The 17557-nt window shown below is 40.9% G+C and overlaps 1 protein-coding gene across 3 annotated transcripts in view; it reads left to right on the top strand.

Annotated features, from left to right (window-relative positions):
• BACH1 (BTB domain and CNC homolog 1) overlaps nt 1–11969 on the top strand; it is a 54148-nt gene extending 42179 nt beyond the window's left edge. The window contains exons 5-6 of one of the 3 annotated variants that reach the window (XR_014138856.1): nt 5905–8555; nt 11074–11969. Coding sequence is in view for 1 of the 3 variants with exons in the window: in XM_081799130.1 (XP_081655256.1) it covers nt 5905–5928 (24 nt within the window). In the remaining 2 variants the exon portion in view is untranslated. Of the gene's footprint in view, nt 1–5904; nt 8949–11073 lie in introns of those variants that run through there. The other 2 variants (XR_014138861.1, XM_081799130.1) reach the window with 2 other exon arrangements.
• Nucleotides 11970–17557: the final 5588 nt, after the last annotated feature.

The following is a 17557-nucleotide window of genomic DNA, read 5'->3' as shown; positions in this document are numbered from 1 at the left end:
GATTAACATAACATAATAATAAAATAAAATAATATTAACAATTCAGTTTCTCTGTCTCACTAACCACATTTCAAGTTCTCAATAGCCACATGTGGCTAGTGGCTGCCATTTTGCACAGCGCAGATAGAACATTTCCATCATTGTAGAAAGTTCTATTGGATAGTGTTAAATAGAATGTCTAACATTGATAAATCAAAGAAAATATAACAGGAGTGTAATGGGACTTTGTTGTCTTAGAATTTCAGCTCAAGCCTCTAGACTGAGGACAATAGGAGAAAAATGCACCCACATACTAGAGAGACATCAGCAAGGACACATCTGTACAGGATTTACTAAAGGTTGCCAAATCTGCCCTTTAACCAGACCACCTATGGCTTCCAGCTTAGATAAGAGAAAGTTTATGATTCATTGAAAGATTAGATTCTTTCAGGTGAGTTCACGAGAGTAGAGAGTGCTGTGGGGAGCAGAGGGGGAGCTTCTATTCTAAAGTCAAGAGAAGGGGCACCAAGAGCACCTAACATAGAGATGGGGTTGTCTGCTGGAAGGGGAGGCTGACCTCTCACTCCTGGCTGGATGCATCTAGTCTGCAGAAACTTTTATGTTCCCTCTCTGCTACTCTCAGAAGCAAGCTAAGAGAGAGTTCTTGGGTGAATTTGAGGTGTGTTCTTAGGAATTTGAGAGGGGGTCTGTGTGAAGGGAGGAGAGCACCCGCTCCTTTCAATGCAGAAGTCTGCTGGTGGGAAGTCTGGCTGAGCTGCCTGTGGGAACAGGCTAAGGAGAGACAGCAGCTAGGGAATAGCCCGTCCTGTTACCCGTGGCCACCGCACAGGAGCCCACAGTGGGGCCAGGTGTGTGTCATGGGGGGGGGGGGGGAGGCTACAGCCATATAAGGGACAGCCTTTATGACAAGGGACAAAGTCCACATACTGTGCAGGGCAAGTGACTGGGCAGAGCGGTCATTGTCAGACGACAGTTGGAAGGAGCCTCACCCATGTCCCTGTGGAGGATCTCTGAGGAGCCCACGGATAGGTCCGCTGGTTGGCTATCTGCCTTGATGAAAGGGTCAATAGCAAAGCAAGAACTCTAAACAGGAGCAGCTGAGGAGGCGGAATGCAGAGCCTGGCCGTGAAGAAGAGGCTATGTGCTGTCCACCTGGGGCGGGTCCCAGAGCCTGAGACCAGCCAGTGCACAGAAGAGGAGGAGCCGGGCTGTGGGACCCAGGCTGCTCACCTTTTCACCTTTTCCACCGGTGACATTGCTCCTGGGCGTGCAGGTCCAGGGTTCCCAGATCTGCGACTTTTCAAAAGAAGCCACCCTGCTGGGTTTTTGTGGGATACGGACCCGATTTTCACAAATAATACACATTTCAAACAGATTCTGTCCCGGGTTTTGGAGTACCTGAAAGTAAAACTGTTCTTAAAGAGTTCAAAGCAATGGTAACGTTCTGAGATTTGCGCTGGCCACCACCAGGGGGTAGGGAAGAGACATCGACAGAGTACCAGAAATGGTGGAAGAAAAATCAAACCCTTACTGTTACCGGATCGTCTTCAGAGTTGGGCCCATTTCACACGGCGGCGACAGCTCTAACTACAAGGCTTAGTTTTCTTTCAGGCTCCAGGATCTACTACTGTGGCTCTGAGGCATTTGCTAGGAAAACATGCACATTTTCTTCTCTGTTTCCTATTTAAGGTCTTGTGGTCTGACTTTTCTCTCCCTGTCTTTCATGAAACTGGTTTCTAAAAATCACTTTGCAGTCAGGTGCCCTTCTATGCTCTTCTTCTAGGTGCCTACCATCGAGCAGGGCATCTGGGCATATCCTAGGTATGGCTGCAGACTCTTTTGGCACTCCTTCCACTGAAAGGTGGAATCTCTCTCTCCTCTCTTTGAATCTGGTTGCCACTGCTTTGACCAATAGATACAACACCACAGAAGTGGTTTTACGGGACTTTTGGGCCTAGGTCACAAAAGGCCTTGCAGTTTCCACTTAGAAAAAAGAAAGTTTCCAGAACACCTGCTCAGTCACCATGAACAAGCCCAAGTACTCCAAGGCCATCAGGCAGTGAGAAAACCCAAGTCACAGGGAAAGGCCATGTGTGGGCGCTCCCATTGACAGTACCAGCTGAGCCCAGCCCTCCAGTCATGTCAGGCTCAGTGCCAGATATGTGAGTAAAGAAGCCTCCACATGATTCCAGCCCCTGGTCATGTAAGCCATGCCCAGCTGTTTGAGTCTCTCCAGCTGAGGTCTCCGATATCATGGAACAGAGCTAAACCATCCTTGTCCCTGATTCACGGAATCCATGAGTATAAAGAAAAATTATAGTTATGCCACTGATTTTTGAGGATGGTTTGTTACATAGTAATCGATAACCGGGATCCTAGAACATCTGGACTCTAGACGCCAACTGCCTTCTCTCCAACTGCATGTCTAATCATCACCGCAAACTTAATATAGCCCAAGGTGACTTTCGAATATTCTTTCCTGACCCAAACCCTGCTCTCCTTCTGGTCATTTCCATCTCAGTACATTATACCTTTGGTCAAGGCAAAGTCCTCGGAATCATCCCTCATTTCTCCCTTAACTTTATTTTGTATATCCAATCCACCAGCAATGCCTGTTGGTTTGACCACAAAACACAGCTTTAATCCCATTGAGTGGTCTCCTTGCCTGATAACCAAGATCTCATCTCTCCACTGAGCCGCCAAGATGCCTTCTAACTCTTCTCCTGGTTTTCCTCTTGTCCCTTTGTATTCCGTTCTACGCAAAGGAAAGAGTGACTTTTATGACACGGGAGCAGGTCATGTCTCTCTTCTGCTTAAAACACTTCATGGTTTCCCTTTTTTAAAAAAATAAAATAGAAACTCTTTTCGATGGCTTTCTATCCTTTCTACCCCACCCATTACATTTCATATTACTCCCCTCTCTTGTTATTTTGTTTCAGTCAGAAGTACTCCCCATTCTTTTGATGTGCCAAAGTTTTCCTTCATCCTCTATGCAGCCCTTGAAAAGAAGCTGGCCAATAGCTTGGTTTGGAATCCTTTGATGACCACTCACCTCCAGCCTGCAAAAGTGGTTGACAAGGCTGAGAGGTGCTTTTTAGAAAAGATAATCACTTTAGGAAGAAGTGGTCATGGGGCTGAGACTCTAACTTGAAGCTTAGGGAGAGGTGCTACAAGAAGCTCGCTAGGGAAGCCTTGGACATGAGCCACCTAGAGTTTGGGGGACACAAAGGACTGGTGCCAAACTCATGAAAATAGAAAACAAGACGAGAGGTGGATGGAGCACCTTTGGCAGCAGGATAGGGAGCCGTATTTGAAAGGAAGTGGAATTGAGACTGGTGTGGGTCAGAGCTGTAGGAGTCCAGCCACTGGGTATGGAACCCAAAGGAAGATGACTTGCCTGGGCTTATTTCCAAAGGGATCCTCTACAAGAGGGCTTCTGCTGGGCAGCGAGGCAGCTTTGAAAAGAAGCTGAGACTGACTCTCAGGTACAGAAGCTGAGGAGGAATTGCAAGTAGCCAACCTGTGGAGATTGAAATGATGAGCAGGAAGCAGGGAAAGAGGCTTGGAGAAGAGCGCTCTGTGCCTTCTCGTGTGAAGAGGCAATTGCATGTGCAAAAGCTGAGGGACAAGAGGGGGGCTCATTTGCTGACTTATTTGTATAACTGCAAGGTGTTTAGTAAGGTTGATGCTCGGTGTGGGGGGGGGCAGGGTGATGACAGCTCCAGGTTGGAGGAGTGGCATGAGATGAGCTGGGAGAAGTGACAGAAGGGTCCAGATTTTCTTAAGTATACTGTGAAGTTTGGAATACATCTTAAAGACAGTGGGGAACTTTGAAAGACGCAATCTGATCAGTCTTGTGTTTTAGGAAGTTGGCTTTGGCTCCAGTGAGAAGAATGGCTTACGGCATGAAAGAGTGGAATTGGGGAGGTCAGTGATAGACTGTGGTGACAGACGAGAGACTGGTCTTGGTGGCAGTGCCAGCAGGAATGCAAAAGAATGGCCAGATTCACAAAACATTTAGGAAAGAGGTGATGGATTTGAGGTGGGGAGATGGACTGGTGAAAGAAGAAGAATCATGGACAACGAGTCCCTGATTTCTTTCTCGAATAATGGAGTAGAAGATGATGATATTCCATAAGGTGGTGAATACAAGATCAAAGCAGGTTTGAGGAACAGGTGCATATTTATGATGAATGCACAGCGCGTGAAGGACAAAATGTGCTTGTGCGTGGTGTCTACTTGCTAGTTGACATATAGGAGTTGAGCTCAGTAAGAGCTGTGTCAAAGCTTCACACTTAATGCCATTAGCATATGGTCCACGTTTGAAGCCATGTGTGTGGCGTGTGTTAAGTGAGCAGAGAAGATGGTCTAGGGCAGACCCTCAAAGGAACACTGAGAACCTACAAAGGAACACCAGAGGGGAGGGAGTATCAGTAGACAAGAATAACATGGAAGAGGGGTGTTAGGAAGAAAAGTGGTATTAGGAAGGACTGAACATTTCCAATGGTGATGAGGTGTTCAGGCTAAGCTTGACCATGACCAAGTCTAGGGGGACTGGGGAACTTGGTAAGTGGGAGGCAGAAAAGCAAAAAGCAAATGCGTGGAAAGTTTTTCAAGTACAAGTACAATAACAAGAAGCTGAAATAAAACTAAGATTTTACAGTCAAAGATTCAAAAGATGATCAAAACTTAATGTCAACAAGTATGTGAAGAATGAGTATCATTTGAGAGGTAAATTGGTGCAAACGAACTAATGGTGATTTGACAACATCCAAAGATTTATCCACAAGATTGTTCCAGATCTTACGGTTTAGTTGGAGAAATGTGGCTAGAACTGAATGGTAGGGTGCCAAATGCTTAGGGTAGGGGACTCCCTGTATAATATAATGGGTTTGTTTCTCTCAATTTATTTTTTTTATTATGGTAAAATATATATAATATAAAATTTACAATTTTAACCATTTTCAGGTGTACAATTCGGTGGCATTAAGTGCATTTAATGTTATGCAACCATCACCATTGTCTATTTCCAGAACTTTTTCATTATCCAAACTGAAACTTTCCACCCACTAAATAATAATAACAATTCTCCCATCCTCCCAGCCACCATAATCACTATTTTACTTTCTGTCTCTGATTTAACCACTCTAAGTACCTCATATAAGGGGTATCATATAATACTTATCCATTTGTGTGTAGTTTATTTCACTTAGCATAATGTTTTTATGGGACATCCACATTGTAGCATGTCTCAGAACTTCGTCTTCAAGGCTGAATAATATTCCACTGTATCTATATTCTACATTTTGTTTATCCATTCATCTGTTCCAGTGTATTTTGTTTATTTGTTTTGAGTATAGCTGACACACAATGTTACATTAGTTTTAGGTGTACAACTTAGGATTTGACAAGTTTATACATTATGGTGTGTTCACCACAGTATAGCTAACATATGTCCCATTATGTGGCTATTACAATATCAGTGACTATATTCTCAATGGGGTTTTAAAATAATGGTGGTTCTAGTATTAATTACTTTAAAAATTAGAGTATTGTATTAACCATTACAAGTAAAGAGAACAAAAACATTTGTATGTCTTTAATAGGGAATTATACATAAAATAAAAATTAATTTGGTTTTATGAAGTGGAATGTGGGATACAGATGAATGTAATTAAATGAATATATATTAAATATATATATTTTTATATATTATATAATATATATATAATATATAATATAAATACTATTTTATAATATAATATATATTAAATTTAATGACTGTATAAGGTGAGTAACTGAGTTAAAATAAGGAGAAAAAGTTATGCATGTTTCTCATCACTATGTATTCTTATCTATTAACTCCTGCATACTTTCAAGAGAGGGATTAATGTCTACTTTTAGGCACTACAACTGATGAAAACCTAGAGAAGTTTCTGTAGGAAGACTGCTGCACTGATGGGCTTCCCTATCTCCATGGAAACACCTCCTCATCATGAGATCATGACATTGGGAAGAGGAAGACTGCTGAATGGTTCCAGGCAATGACCATGATGTACATAGGATTGGACTTTCCATTTTGGGGGACTGAGGGAACGTGGGTGTGGTTTTGGGGAGTTGATGGAATGACTACCAATTGCATCATCTCTGGAGAAAGAACTGAAAAATGAACTATTTGGTCTGGCTTAGTAATTAGCTGAAATTTCTAGAAGCTTCCCTATGTAGGAGCTGAGTAAGTTGAATATTTGTGAGTCCAAGTCACAGAAAAACCAGTTATTGCAGGAAAACCGGGTGGTGTGTGCATATACTGGGACTTTCTTTTGAAATAAGATTCTGAATCTAGCTTTTTGCCTGGAATTCCAATATAAGTAGAAATTTAAAAAATACTGCAGTCCTTTCTTTTGAGAGGTTAACCTGTTTAAAGCATAGCCTGTTAAAAAAACACAGTAGTTTCTTTTATGGGGAAGCTGTGTCCTTTTTTATGAGGCTTTATGAAAAGAAAATTGCTCTTCAGTAGTAGGGGAAACTTTAAAAGCAGGAAAAGTGAATAATATCTAGTTATAGTAACTTAGAACCAATTGTGTCTCTTCTTTTGCTTCTTTTTCTGCTTGGAAGACAGAAAATTTGAAGCCCACTTCTGACTACATAGAACTTTATAGAAGCAATGTATTTTTAACATGATTTCTGTTAAATTATTTATTTATTTTCCAATTCCTCTGTAACTTTATGTGAATTTATCTTATATAATAGTTCAATAAAGTAGATAGATATAAGATATGTGAAATGAACAGCTTTTCTATTTATCAGCAATAATTAGCTAGAAATAATTAGCCCAGATAAAAGGTTTACCTTATGTAACAATAAAAACAAAATAACCATTTCTAGAAATAATTCTGGTGAGAAATTGCTGAAACTTACTTAAAATAAATTGAAAAGCTATTTTTGAGAGATGTCATGGAAAATTTAAGTAAATGGAGAACTATATTACATTTCTGAGCAGGGAGAAGGGTGTATTAGTCAGCTTGGGCTTCCATAACAAAACACCACAGACTGGATGGCTTAAACAACAGAAATTTATTTTCTTGAAGTTCTAGGGGCTGGACCAAGGTGCCAATAGGGTTGGTTTCTGGGGAAGCCTCTCTCCTTGGCTTGTAGACAGCCACCTTCTAGCTGTGCCTTCGCATGGACTTCCGTCTGTATGTTCACAGAGAGAGATTTCTCTTGTCTTTTCTTCTTATATGATGCCAACAGCAGCCCTATGGGATTAGAGCCCCACTCTTAGGACCTCATTTAACCTTAATTACCTCCCTAAAGGCCAGGTGTCCAAATATAGCCCCATTGGGGGTTAGGGTTTCAATATATGAATTTTGAGGGGACACAATTCGGTCTAAGCAGAAGGAAAACGTGAAGATGTTGACTCTGGCCAAATCAGGGGGTTTCCAATGAAAATACTAATAAGATTTTTATGTGTTTGGCAGGGTTGGAGAACTTCAAAAAATTACTCTTCCCTTCAACTGAAAGGATAAATACTTCAACACAAATGAATAAAAAAGATAAATGAGGGTAGGGTGAGGTTGGGAAGATTATTCACACCATGTATTGAAAATATTATAGTTTCATGAATTAAAAATGTAGAAATGGGCTGTTCTTGGTAGAACAGAATAGCTATCCCTGAATATCCACTTTTAAAGATGTATAAATATATTTATATATTATATATTATTATATTATATATAATGTGTATTAATTATATGTTATGTTTGTAATATTTATATATAAACAATATAATATATAAAGTATATATTATATATTTATAAACGTATGTATAAATATATACTCTACACATGAAATATATATTTCACTGTTTATATAGTATAAAATACACACATAAATCTTCAGGAAAGAAGTTTTCATTTGTGTGTGTGGTGTGGGGGGGATAAATGATGTTAGAAAAAATGGCAATTGAGGAAAAATTCCTTACTTCACATCATAATCAAAAACAAATTCCAGATATATAATACTTAAATAATAAATCAAATCATAGAAAGATAAAATGCAAGTGAATCTTTATCCAACCTTTGACGATGCCAGTACTTTGTAAACTCAGAAGTAATGGGAGTAAAAGTATATGGAAGATACATTTTAGTAGGTAAAAGTCAAAACTTCTGTATATTTAAAAAGGAGAAATAAAAAAATAATCAAAAATTTTGTTGCCTGTATGAAAGATGTCATGGCAGGATGTGAGGAAACATCTTGATTTATAGTCAGGGTACTCCGTTTGCATTGGCCAGATGCCATGTGATTACTGACTCTCTTTCTTCCTGATTATGTAAAATATATATGGATCCAAGGGTATGTGTGTGTATGTGTTTTGCATATATGTACGTGGTGGCTGTGTGAGTGTGTGTAATTTGCTCTTTAAACAGCATGATCACATATATTATTTTCTCCTGCCAGACTGTTTTGAGGACCACCATGTCTTACCTACATTGTGGAGTGTCAGGCTCGGAAGATCAGGACCTGGGTGGGGTGTGAGCCCACTTCACAAAGACCAGGTCTGTTTTCTCCTATGACATCTGTTGGTGTTGCTAGGACTCTTTTCTGTCCCATCTTCTCACGCCCACCGCCTCCGTGAGCCCTTTGAACTTCTCCGCCTCACCTCGGTTCTTTTCTTACACTTTCCTGCTGGAGTGACTGATCCTGGGAGATGAGCTGTTGCTCTATCCTGGACCCAGGGGAGAGGGAGGACTCTCACTGCTGCGGTCATGTCACTTTTTCTGCCCTTTTCTTCATGGATGGGGGCAGGAAGGGAGCTGCAGGGTGATGGCAATTAAGCGTAAAAGTGAAAACTAGTTTGGCAGCAAGTTTAAAGCAGTCTCCCAAGCAAAAGCCAAAGGGCTAATAATATCCTTTCTATATAAACATTTGGCAACACTCAGTAAAAAGAACACCAAACTTTGAAAGATGAACAGGCAATAGACATGAACAAGCAAGGTACAAAAGAAAACATGGATACTCAGCAAGCATACATTTAAGGACTTTGGGGCTGGGCAGCATGGGTTAAAATTCTGCCACCTCCTCTTCTTACCTGTGTATCTTTGGGCAAGTTAGTTAATCTTTCTATTTCTCAATTTCCTCATCTGCAAAAGGGGGATGATGATGGCACAAATAATAACAATATTAATAATAACATCTACCTCACATAGTTGTTTCAAGTACCAAATGATTTTATAAATGTAAAGCTCTTAGACTATCCTTGGCACATACACTATTTAAGTGATATAGATGATGATGATTATTGTTATTTCATTTGAAATGTAAAAAATGTTAAGTAGAAAAACAATGGATAGAAATTTTCTGTTAAATTAGAAAAAATAGAAACAATGAGGGGTAGTGAAATTGGCACTCTCACACGGGGAGGATTTAAAACAGATTTCATGAGAATATATATATGTATATATAAATTAACATCTATATTTATACATGCACACATATAAAACTCACAATTGAATAGTACACAGCCATAAAAAAGATGAGATCTTGCCATTTGTAACAACATGGATGGACCAAGAGGGTATTATGTTAAGTGAAATAACACACCGAGAAAGACAAATACCGTATGATTTCACTCACGTGTGGAATCTAAAAGACAAAAGAATTGAATAAACAAACAACAAGCAGGTCAGACCTATAAATACAGAGAACAACCTGATGGTTGCCAGAGGGAAGGGTAAGGGGGGATGGGTAAAATGGGTGAAGGGAAGCGGGAGGTACCGGCTTCCAGTGATGGAATGAGTAAGTCATGGGAATAAAAGGCACAGCATAGGGAATACCATATTGTGGTAGTGTGGTGTGGAGCTACACTTGGGAGCACAGCATAGCAGAGAGAAGTTGAATCGCTCTGTTGTACACCGGAAACTAATGTAACATTATGTGTCAACTATACCCAAATAAAAAAAAATTAAATAAAAATAAAATACGTTTCATGCTTTGGGAAAGCAATTTGTTATTTAAAGCACTTTATTTAGCCATAACCTTTGACCCAGTAATGGTACTCCTAGGAATCCATTTTGAGGAATAATCCTAGAAATTCCTTTATGTATCAAGATGTTCATCATAGTGTTATTAAGTCTAGTAAATAGTTGTGAATAAACCTTTAGAAATGGAAAAAAGGAAATCCCTATACATAGACACAAAGCTAAGATTTATTAAGGGCGTATCTGGTGTCAGACACTATGTTCAGCCCTTTTCATGCATTTTTCACTTAATCCTTACAATAACCTCAAAAGGCAGATACTACTTTTATCCTCCTTTAGGAGTTTTGTTCGGCCAATAAACTGTTTATGATAAACATGGAATGACATGAGAAATGCTCTTGGCAAATGCTAAGTATAAAAGCAAGACACATCAGTCCAGTATTACTATAAGCATGCATATTAAATTCTCCCTGTAAATAAAAAAAATATTGAAAAGAAGTCCATCAAAGGTGAACATTTGTTCTTATTTATTCAAATTGGCTTTTGTCAGTACACATTTAATCTAGAGACAATAACCACCCCTGCAATAAAACTATATAAAAAAAAAAACCACATGATTTTAAAGAATAAAAACCTGCAAGAGAAAAATTTAAGGGTATGTCAACCAGAAATCTAAAAGCAAGAAGTTATGTTGCACTCAGCTGAAAGCCAAAATCCTGTTGGTGGCCTTCAAGGCTTGCCATGTTGGGCTTTGTCCCCTTCTCTCTGGTCTCTCGCCTAGCCTTCTTCCTCTCTTGGCTCCCCAGTTCCATAAGACTCTTCGTTCTCAGCATGCTAGGTGCTGTTACTCCATGGGGCTTTGGCTCAAGTGGTCCTTTATCCTGGAATGCTCTTCTTGCAGATAGCCCTAACCCCCTTCCAGACAACATCTGTTCAATGTCGCCTTTTCGATGAGAATCCCCTAGCTAGGGGACTGCATCCTACCTTTATCCTCTCATCCTACCTCCAACGCCCCTATTCTGCTCTTAATTTTCTCTTTCCATAATACCTGTCACCTTCTAACATATTAGAGATTTGGCTTGTTTCTTTTGTCTAGGGTTCATCATCTGTCTTGCTCTACCAGAATGTAAGCTTTCAAGGGTAGGAGATTGGAGTGATCCACGCTGCACCTCAAATACCCAGGACAATGTCTGGGACATAGGAGGATCTCCAAAATGTCTGTTGAATGTTACTGGTGGTGGTGTCCTGGATGAGAGAAAGGAAGAGGAGTAAAAAAAAAAAAAAAAAAATTCCTGAGATGAGCTCTGGGCAATGTGAGCAGTGGCTTCCTTGGGAAGTGATTATAATCTTATGCCTTTTGACTTACCAGGATTGGTGATCCTATTGCAGCTGCGCCCCCAGCCCCCAAAGAATTGGATTAAGGCTTCACAGTTGTGATATTATATGGTTTGCTTTATCTAGGTTTTACTTTGCTTGTAAATCAATCAGTGTCTTACAGTGACTTTAACATGAGGAAAGGTCCACGGTGTCTACTTTGGAATGTATTTTGTTCTAGCCTCCCCCCCACCTGGGCCCGCCCCCACTGTAACTCTTTTCGATTGTTCTGGCTTTGTCAGAACTCACTGCACATTCTCTCTCTTTTTTCCTAGCCATAGATGGCAGCACACCACTACCTAAGATCAGATAAACAGGCTGAGTTTGTAAGTCAGAGCTGTTGGTCAGGAGAGAGCAGCTAATGAGTAATCAGTCCAAGCTGAATGGCAAATTAATGTCTTCATTAAGTGAACTAACTGGCTTCCTTTATAAACAAGGTCAGGGTATTTATAATCTCATGCATTTCGTAAAGCAAAATGCATCTACACTGATGTAAGTTCACTATGGAACCCACGATTTATCTGCAGGAAGCATACGCAGAATCTCACGTGGAAACCATCTTTAATAAGGATCCGTACCATTCTGATGTAATCATTAATAAAAGTTACCTTTGCTCCATAGCCTCATTTTTCTTACAGAAGGTAAATGAAAAGGTGATTGCCTTAAATAGAAGCCACTCATACGAGACGATATTGAGTGGCCTGTTCCAAATTGAGTTTTTAGTAATAAAAATGAAGTGTGATCCTTATCAATCAAATATGTCTACCACTTAGATTAGAGAACTTATTTAACATTTAGAGTAGGGTGCACAGGTACAAAGTTTGATGTTTACCATCTACGGTATGTTGCATGTGACATGCTTAAGTTTGCCATCATTGTCAGAGAACTATGTGAAAAGTTCAGAAACTCTTCTCACAACATGACCAGGTGTCAGGGATCTGGGGAACTTCTGGTTCTAGATCAGTTCTGTACAATAGAAGTACAAAGCATCTCACAAGTGTGAGCTGCCTGTGATATTACATTGTGCATTTTAGGTTTCCTAAAAACCACATTGAAAAAAGTGAAAAGAAAGAGGTGACATTACTCTTAATTCTGTATTATATTTTATTTAATCCAAAACATACAAAAATACTTACCAGGTAATCAATATAAAGATTACTGAGATATTGTACGTTCCTTTCTTCTACACCAAGTATTTGAAATTTGGTGTATATGTTATACCCACAGCTCATCTCAGGGCAGACTAGGCACATTTCAAGTGCTCAGTTTCCGTGTGTGGCCAGTGGTCACTGTAATGTCCAGGTTATTTCGAAAGTCTTAGTATCTGGGCGCCTGGGTGGCTCAGTCATTAAGCGTCTGCCTTCGGCTCAGGTCATGATCCCAGGGTCCTGGGATCAAGTCCCACGTCAGGCTCCCTGCTCAGCGGGCTCCCTGCTCAGCGGGAAGCCTGCTTCTCCCTCCCCCACTCCCCCTGCTTGTGTTCCTGCTCTCGCTATCTCTCTCTGTCAAATAAATAGACAAAATCTTAAAAAAAAAAAAAATAAAGTCTTAGTATCTGCTATGGTTTGAAGTGTATTTCTCCAAAATTGGTATGTTGAAGATCCAGTCTCTAGTACCTCAGAATGTGACCTTACCTGGAGATAGGGTCTTAACCAAGTTAAAATAGGTCATTAGGGTGGACCCCAATCCAATATAACTGATATCCTTGTCAAAGGAGAAAATGTGGGGATAGACACACACAGGGAGGACAAAGATAGGGGTGATGTGTTCACAGGCCAGGGAAGGCCGGAGACTGTCAGGGGCTGGAGCAGAGGCCGGGAGCAGATTCTCCCTCACAGCCCTCAGAAAGAACTCACCCTGCTGTCCCCTTGATTTTGGACTTCTAGCCTCCAGAATTGTGAAGCAATTAGTTTCGGTGTTTTAAGCCACCCACTTTGTGGTACTTGGTTACCGTCACCTCGAGGAAATAAGTCCAGTTCCTTTCCTTGGTAGTCGTGATTTTATTCCGTAACTCTGTAGCTTTCCTTTCGTGTCTTGAATTTTTTCTTCTCCTCTTCCTGCACTTCCTTCGGTGCTCTCAGCAGACTCTCCTGGAACCTTCCTCCAGGGCCTACATGCCAGTGGGGCATTTCCACTGCACAAGAGCGAGAAGGCTGACTAGCTTCAGGCCCCCAGTGGGGGTAACAGCGTCCACTGTGCTGTCCTCTGGAGCTGCTGTTGTGTGGGCAAGTGCTGAGCGAGAAAGTGCTTGGAAGCCACAACTAACTGCAGAGATGAGAATGAGTATTTTGTGTATCTTACTTGCACATAGTGAACACTCAAAGTCAGTTCCAAGCTCAGGTTTGGTCCTCGCTGCTTGAAAATCAACACTCTAGAGACAAGTGATTTAGAAAAAGAAAGGTTGCTTTATTCAGGGAGCCAGCAACCTGAGAAGATGGCGGACTAATGTCTCAAAGACCATCTTACCTGTCCAGGCAAAGCTGGAGCGTTTCAGAGGGGAGAGCATGGGAAGAGGGGAGGGGGAGGAGAGGCAGGTGGCCAGGTGGTTCTTCACGAGTGGCCATCAACTTGAATAGACCTGCTGTTTTCAAATGTAGTCAGGCCTTATCTGCTGGGAGAGTTCGGTTCTTCACTCTTCGAGTCCAGCGGTCCACAAATCTCAAAGAAAGTAAGTTCTGCTACAGATCAAGAGACTTAGGTCAGCAAGCGAGGAGTGCGTAGGCTTGAAGCAAGTTAACCCTTAAAGCCGGTTGGAATGCTGTTATAGGATGAAGCATTTTCCAAATTACTTTGATTTCTTCTCCCTGTAATTAACTGGGGTTGCCACCTTGACAGAAGGGAATGAGGAAAGTGGATAAGGCCCTGACATTTCTTTTGTCATCTGGCAATAGTGGGCTTCTATGGGTCAGCTTTCCAGCATGGAAGGTATCCTTCTCTAGCCAGTGCTCACAAAACCTGTGTTATGGGTGACACCGATCCCACCCCATCTCTAGAAATGGGCCCTAATGTGTGTGTACACACACACACACACACACACACACACACACACACTCACACTTCCTATTGGTTCTGTTTCTCTGGAGAACCCTAATACAACCTATTGTTCTTACTAATTCATGGCAAGGGGAAACTTTATACTTTATAAATGTCATAAATGCTTAAAAAGATGTAAGGCAAGGGAGAAGACTCTAGCACTTATCTCAGTTTCCTTCTCAAATATCAAAAGTTGGATCAACATATGCCCATAGTTATAAAGATGTAACATAATCTTTAGAGTCTTCAGCAGCAGAATCCTAAAGGGCCCCTGAACTCCAGTCTTTGCGTTGCTCTAGCCCCATCCCAGCTGTTTCTACTAAATGCTCAATTATCTGCCGACTGTTTTCAATTCATCCTGGGTCCAAGGAAAGGCCACTGGGGCAGTATATCAATAGAACTGTCCTTGGAAATAATGAAATTTGGAAATAGTTTTTGGCTGCTTCATAAATGAAAGCTATCGATCCTCAGAAGGTCTTTCCCAGGGAGGTGAGGCTGTGGACCTCGCTTCTTTCTGCCTGACTCTTACGTGCTTGGGTTTCAAATGCTATTGTGTCCTTTCCCTAGACAGGAGCAGATATCTCCTTCCGTCCTGCAGACTTCATTCCCATGGATCCTGCTCTCATTCTTCCTGCTCTGATTTTGGATGCAGTCCCTTGGAAGCCGCCATTGGTGTCCTCGGGCTCTCTGCTCTGTTGCATTCTGCCTTGCTCATCGAAGATTACCTGCTGAGGTGGTTCCTAGCCTGTTGGGGCCTCTCTGTACTTTCTCTAGCTGTGAGTTTTAATCCCTGATCTGAGCCTCCTGTTCCTTTCTCCTCTGCCTCACTTTTCTGGAAAGTTTTTTTCTCCATCTACTCACGTTAGTTCTGTTCTTCCCAGCGCTCTGCATTTGGCACCAAACAGGAGTTTGCACTAATCTCTTGCTGGGAACTGATGCTGGCAGCCAGATGGCAATAAGGAGATGTTAAAAGCAGCCCTTTGAACCTGTGAATTGAGAGACAATACTCTACTTCCCTGGAAAAACAGTTCTTATTTTTTTAGTTGGGGTAAAATGATATTTTTTAAAAAATTCTGCTTTTCTCTTACTTAGATTTTAAGTAAGTAATAGATTAAGTAAGTAATAGATTTTATCTATTAGCAAATACACTTTTTAATATTCTTTATCTGAAGAAATATTGCTGTTTCTCAGAGTTTTGCTGAATATTCTTGTTTTTTCTTTCTTTTTAGTTTCTGGTGATAATGGAGATTTAAATGACACATGGTATTATTATTTTCTGTATTAACTAAACTCACTTTTTTAAAAAAAGATTTTATTTATTTATTTAGAAGGAGAATGAGAGCATGAGCAGTGGGGAGGGGCAGAGAGAGAGGGAGAGAGAGAATCTAGCAGACTCCCTGCTGAGCATGGAGCCCCATGCAGGGCGAGATCCTGCAAACCCTGAGATCATGACCTGAGCTGAAATCAAGAGTCAGAGGCTTAACCAACTGAGCCACCCAGGCATCCACTCTAAATTCACTTCTTATGTTAGTTTAAAAAGATGGATGACTGGAATATCTGAAATTTGACTCTGAATAGAAAGTTATCATTTTTGTCTGACAACCAACACCAGTATCCCATTCTTAAGGTATCTGACTGGTGACACATGTGGGCCTTCGAAACAGGCAGGGTCAGAGCATCCTTGTTTGGGACTTTTCAAACTAGAGCCAGGAGAGAGAAGCCATCTGTATCAGTTAGCTATTGCTGCGTAACAGAGAACCATAAAATCCAAGTGGCTTAAAACAGTGAGCATTTATTAACTCATACATTTGCAGGTCTGCTAGGCAGGTTCTGCTGATCTCAGGGCAGAAATGAGTTGACTGATTTAGGCTGTGGCAGCTGGGGTGTCTTCCATCCACACTGCAGGTTTGCATGTCTGTTGCATATCTCTTACCTTCCAGCAGACTAGCTGGGGAATGATCGATAAGAGAGCAAGTTAGAACATGCAAAATCTCATAGACCAAGGCTTAGAAGTGGCACATTGTCACTTCTGTCCATATGCTATTGGCCAAAGCAAGTCCCATGGACAAGCCCAAAGCCAGGACAGAAGTATACACCACCCATTAGGGGACCATGGCTAGTGTGTGGATACATGGAGGGATGAAGAATTGAGACCGGCCCTCCAATATATCACAACTTCTTTCCTTTTTGGGCACGGAGTGGTTGGGAATGAGCTCCATGTGCAGACATCTGTCTAGGGTAGATGAAGACAGAGCCAAATTCTAGATGGAAGCAGATGGGAAAGGACGGTGGAGAGTCCTGATAATATTCTTGTTCTTATCAAGGTCTCTGGTGATGTCTGAACCTTTTTTATTGTGATGTGGGCTACTCCTTAGCTCCCCAAATTCCCCTTTCTTGCATAACTTAGTATAAACTTGGTTTCTCTTACTTGCAGACAAAGGGTTATGACCCACATATGCTGTTTTCCTGTATCAGAGGGACTTTATATAAAAAAGATGCTTTCTGTATTCCAATGCAAAGTTTTTAAGGTTTATTTTTGGAGGGGGATGAATTTTTTTCATGTTAGAAGTAAACATTAATATCTGTATTTCACAGGAGATTACTGGTTTATCAGATTAAACTGGACTACACAAGTTTCAAATTAAAATGTTACCTAATATTGTGGTAAAATTATTTATAATCACTGTCAATTGAGTAAAATAGTATTTACATGAATATTTACACTATGTGTATCGGATCACCCATGAAGTACCCACTTTATACATATACACACACACCCACAAGACCACACACACACGACCATTTTCTTTTGGTGTGCAATAGAAGCAAATTGTATTTTGAATCTACCTGTAATTTTCTCTTGCTCAGATAGTAGATACTTATTATCTTTCAGTAAAATTACTCTTCAATGGGCCCTTTGTTTATGCAAAATCAAGATCCTATCCTAGAATTAAAAAGCTTAAACCACACATACTAAACAACTCAATAAAATTATTAGAGGCTGAAATCATTGTGAGCAGAATTGAATCTCTGTGGGATTATGAGGGTATTGCTTGTGGGTGAGGAGTGGTGGATTATGTCCTTTCAGTGAGGAAAGGGAGGGTGGAGAGTATACTCTGGAGACTATCGGCTCACTGTGATAGGTGGGCTGGAGGAGACTGAGAAGAAAGAAG

The sequence above is a fragment of the Leptonychotes weddellii genome, chromosome 1 (genome assembly GCF_054177405.1).
Source record: "Leptonychotes weddellii isolate Sample4059 chromosome 1, ASM5417740v2, whole genome shotgun sequence".
NCBI classification, from domain to species: Eukaryota; Metazoa; Chordata; class Mammalia; order Carnivora; family Phocidae; genus Leptonychotes; species Leptonychotes weddellii.
Note: the sequence above shows the minus strand (reverse complement) of the source record. Positions and strands in the feature narration are given on the sequence as shown.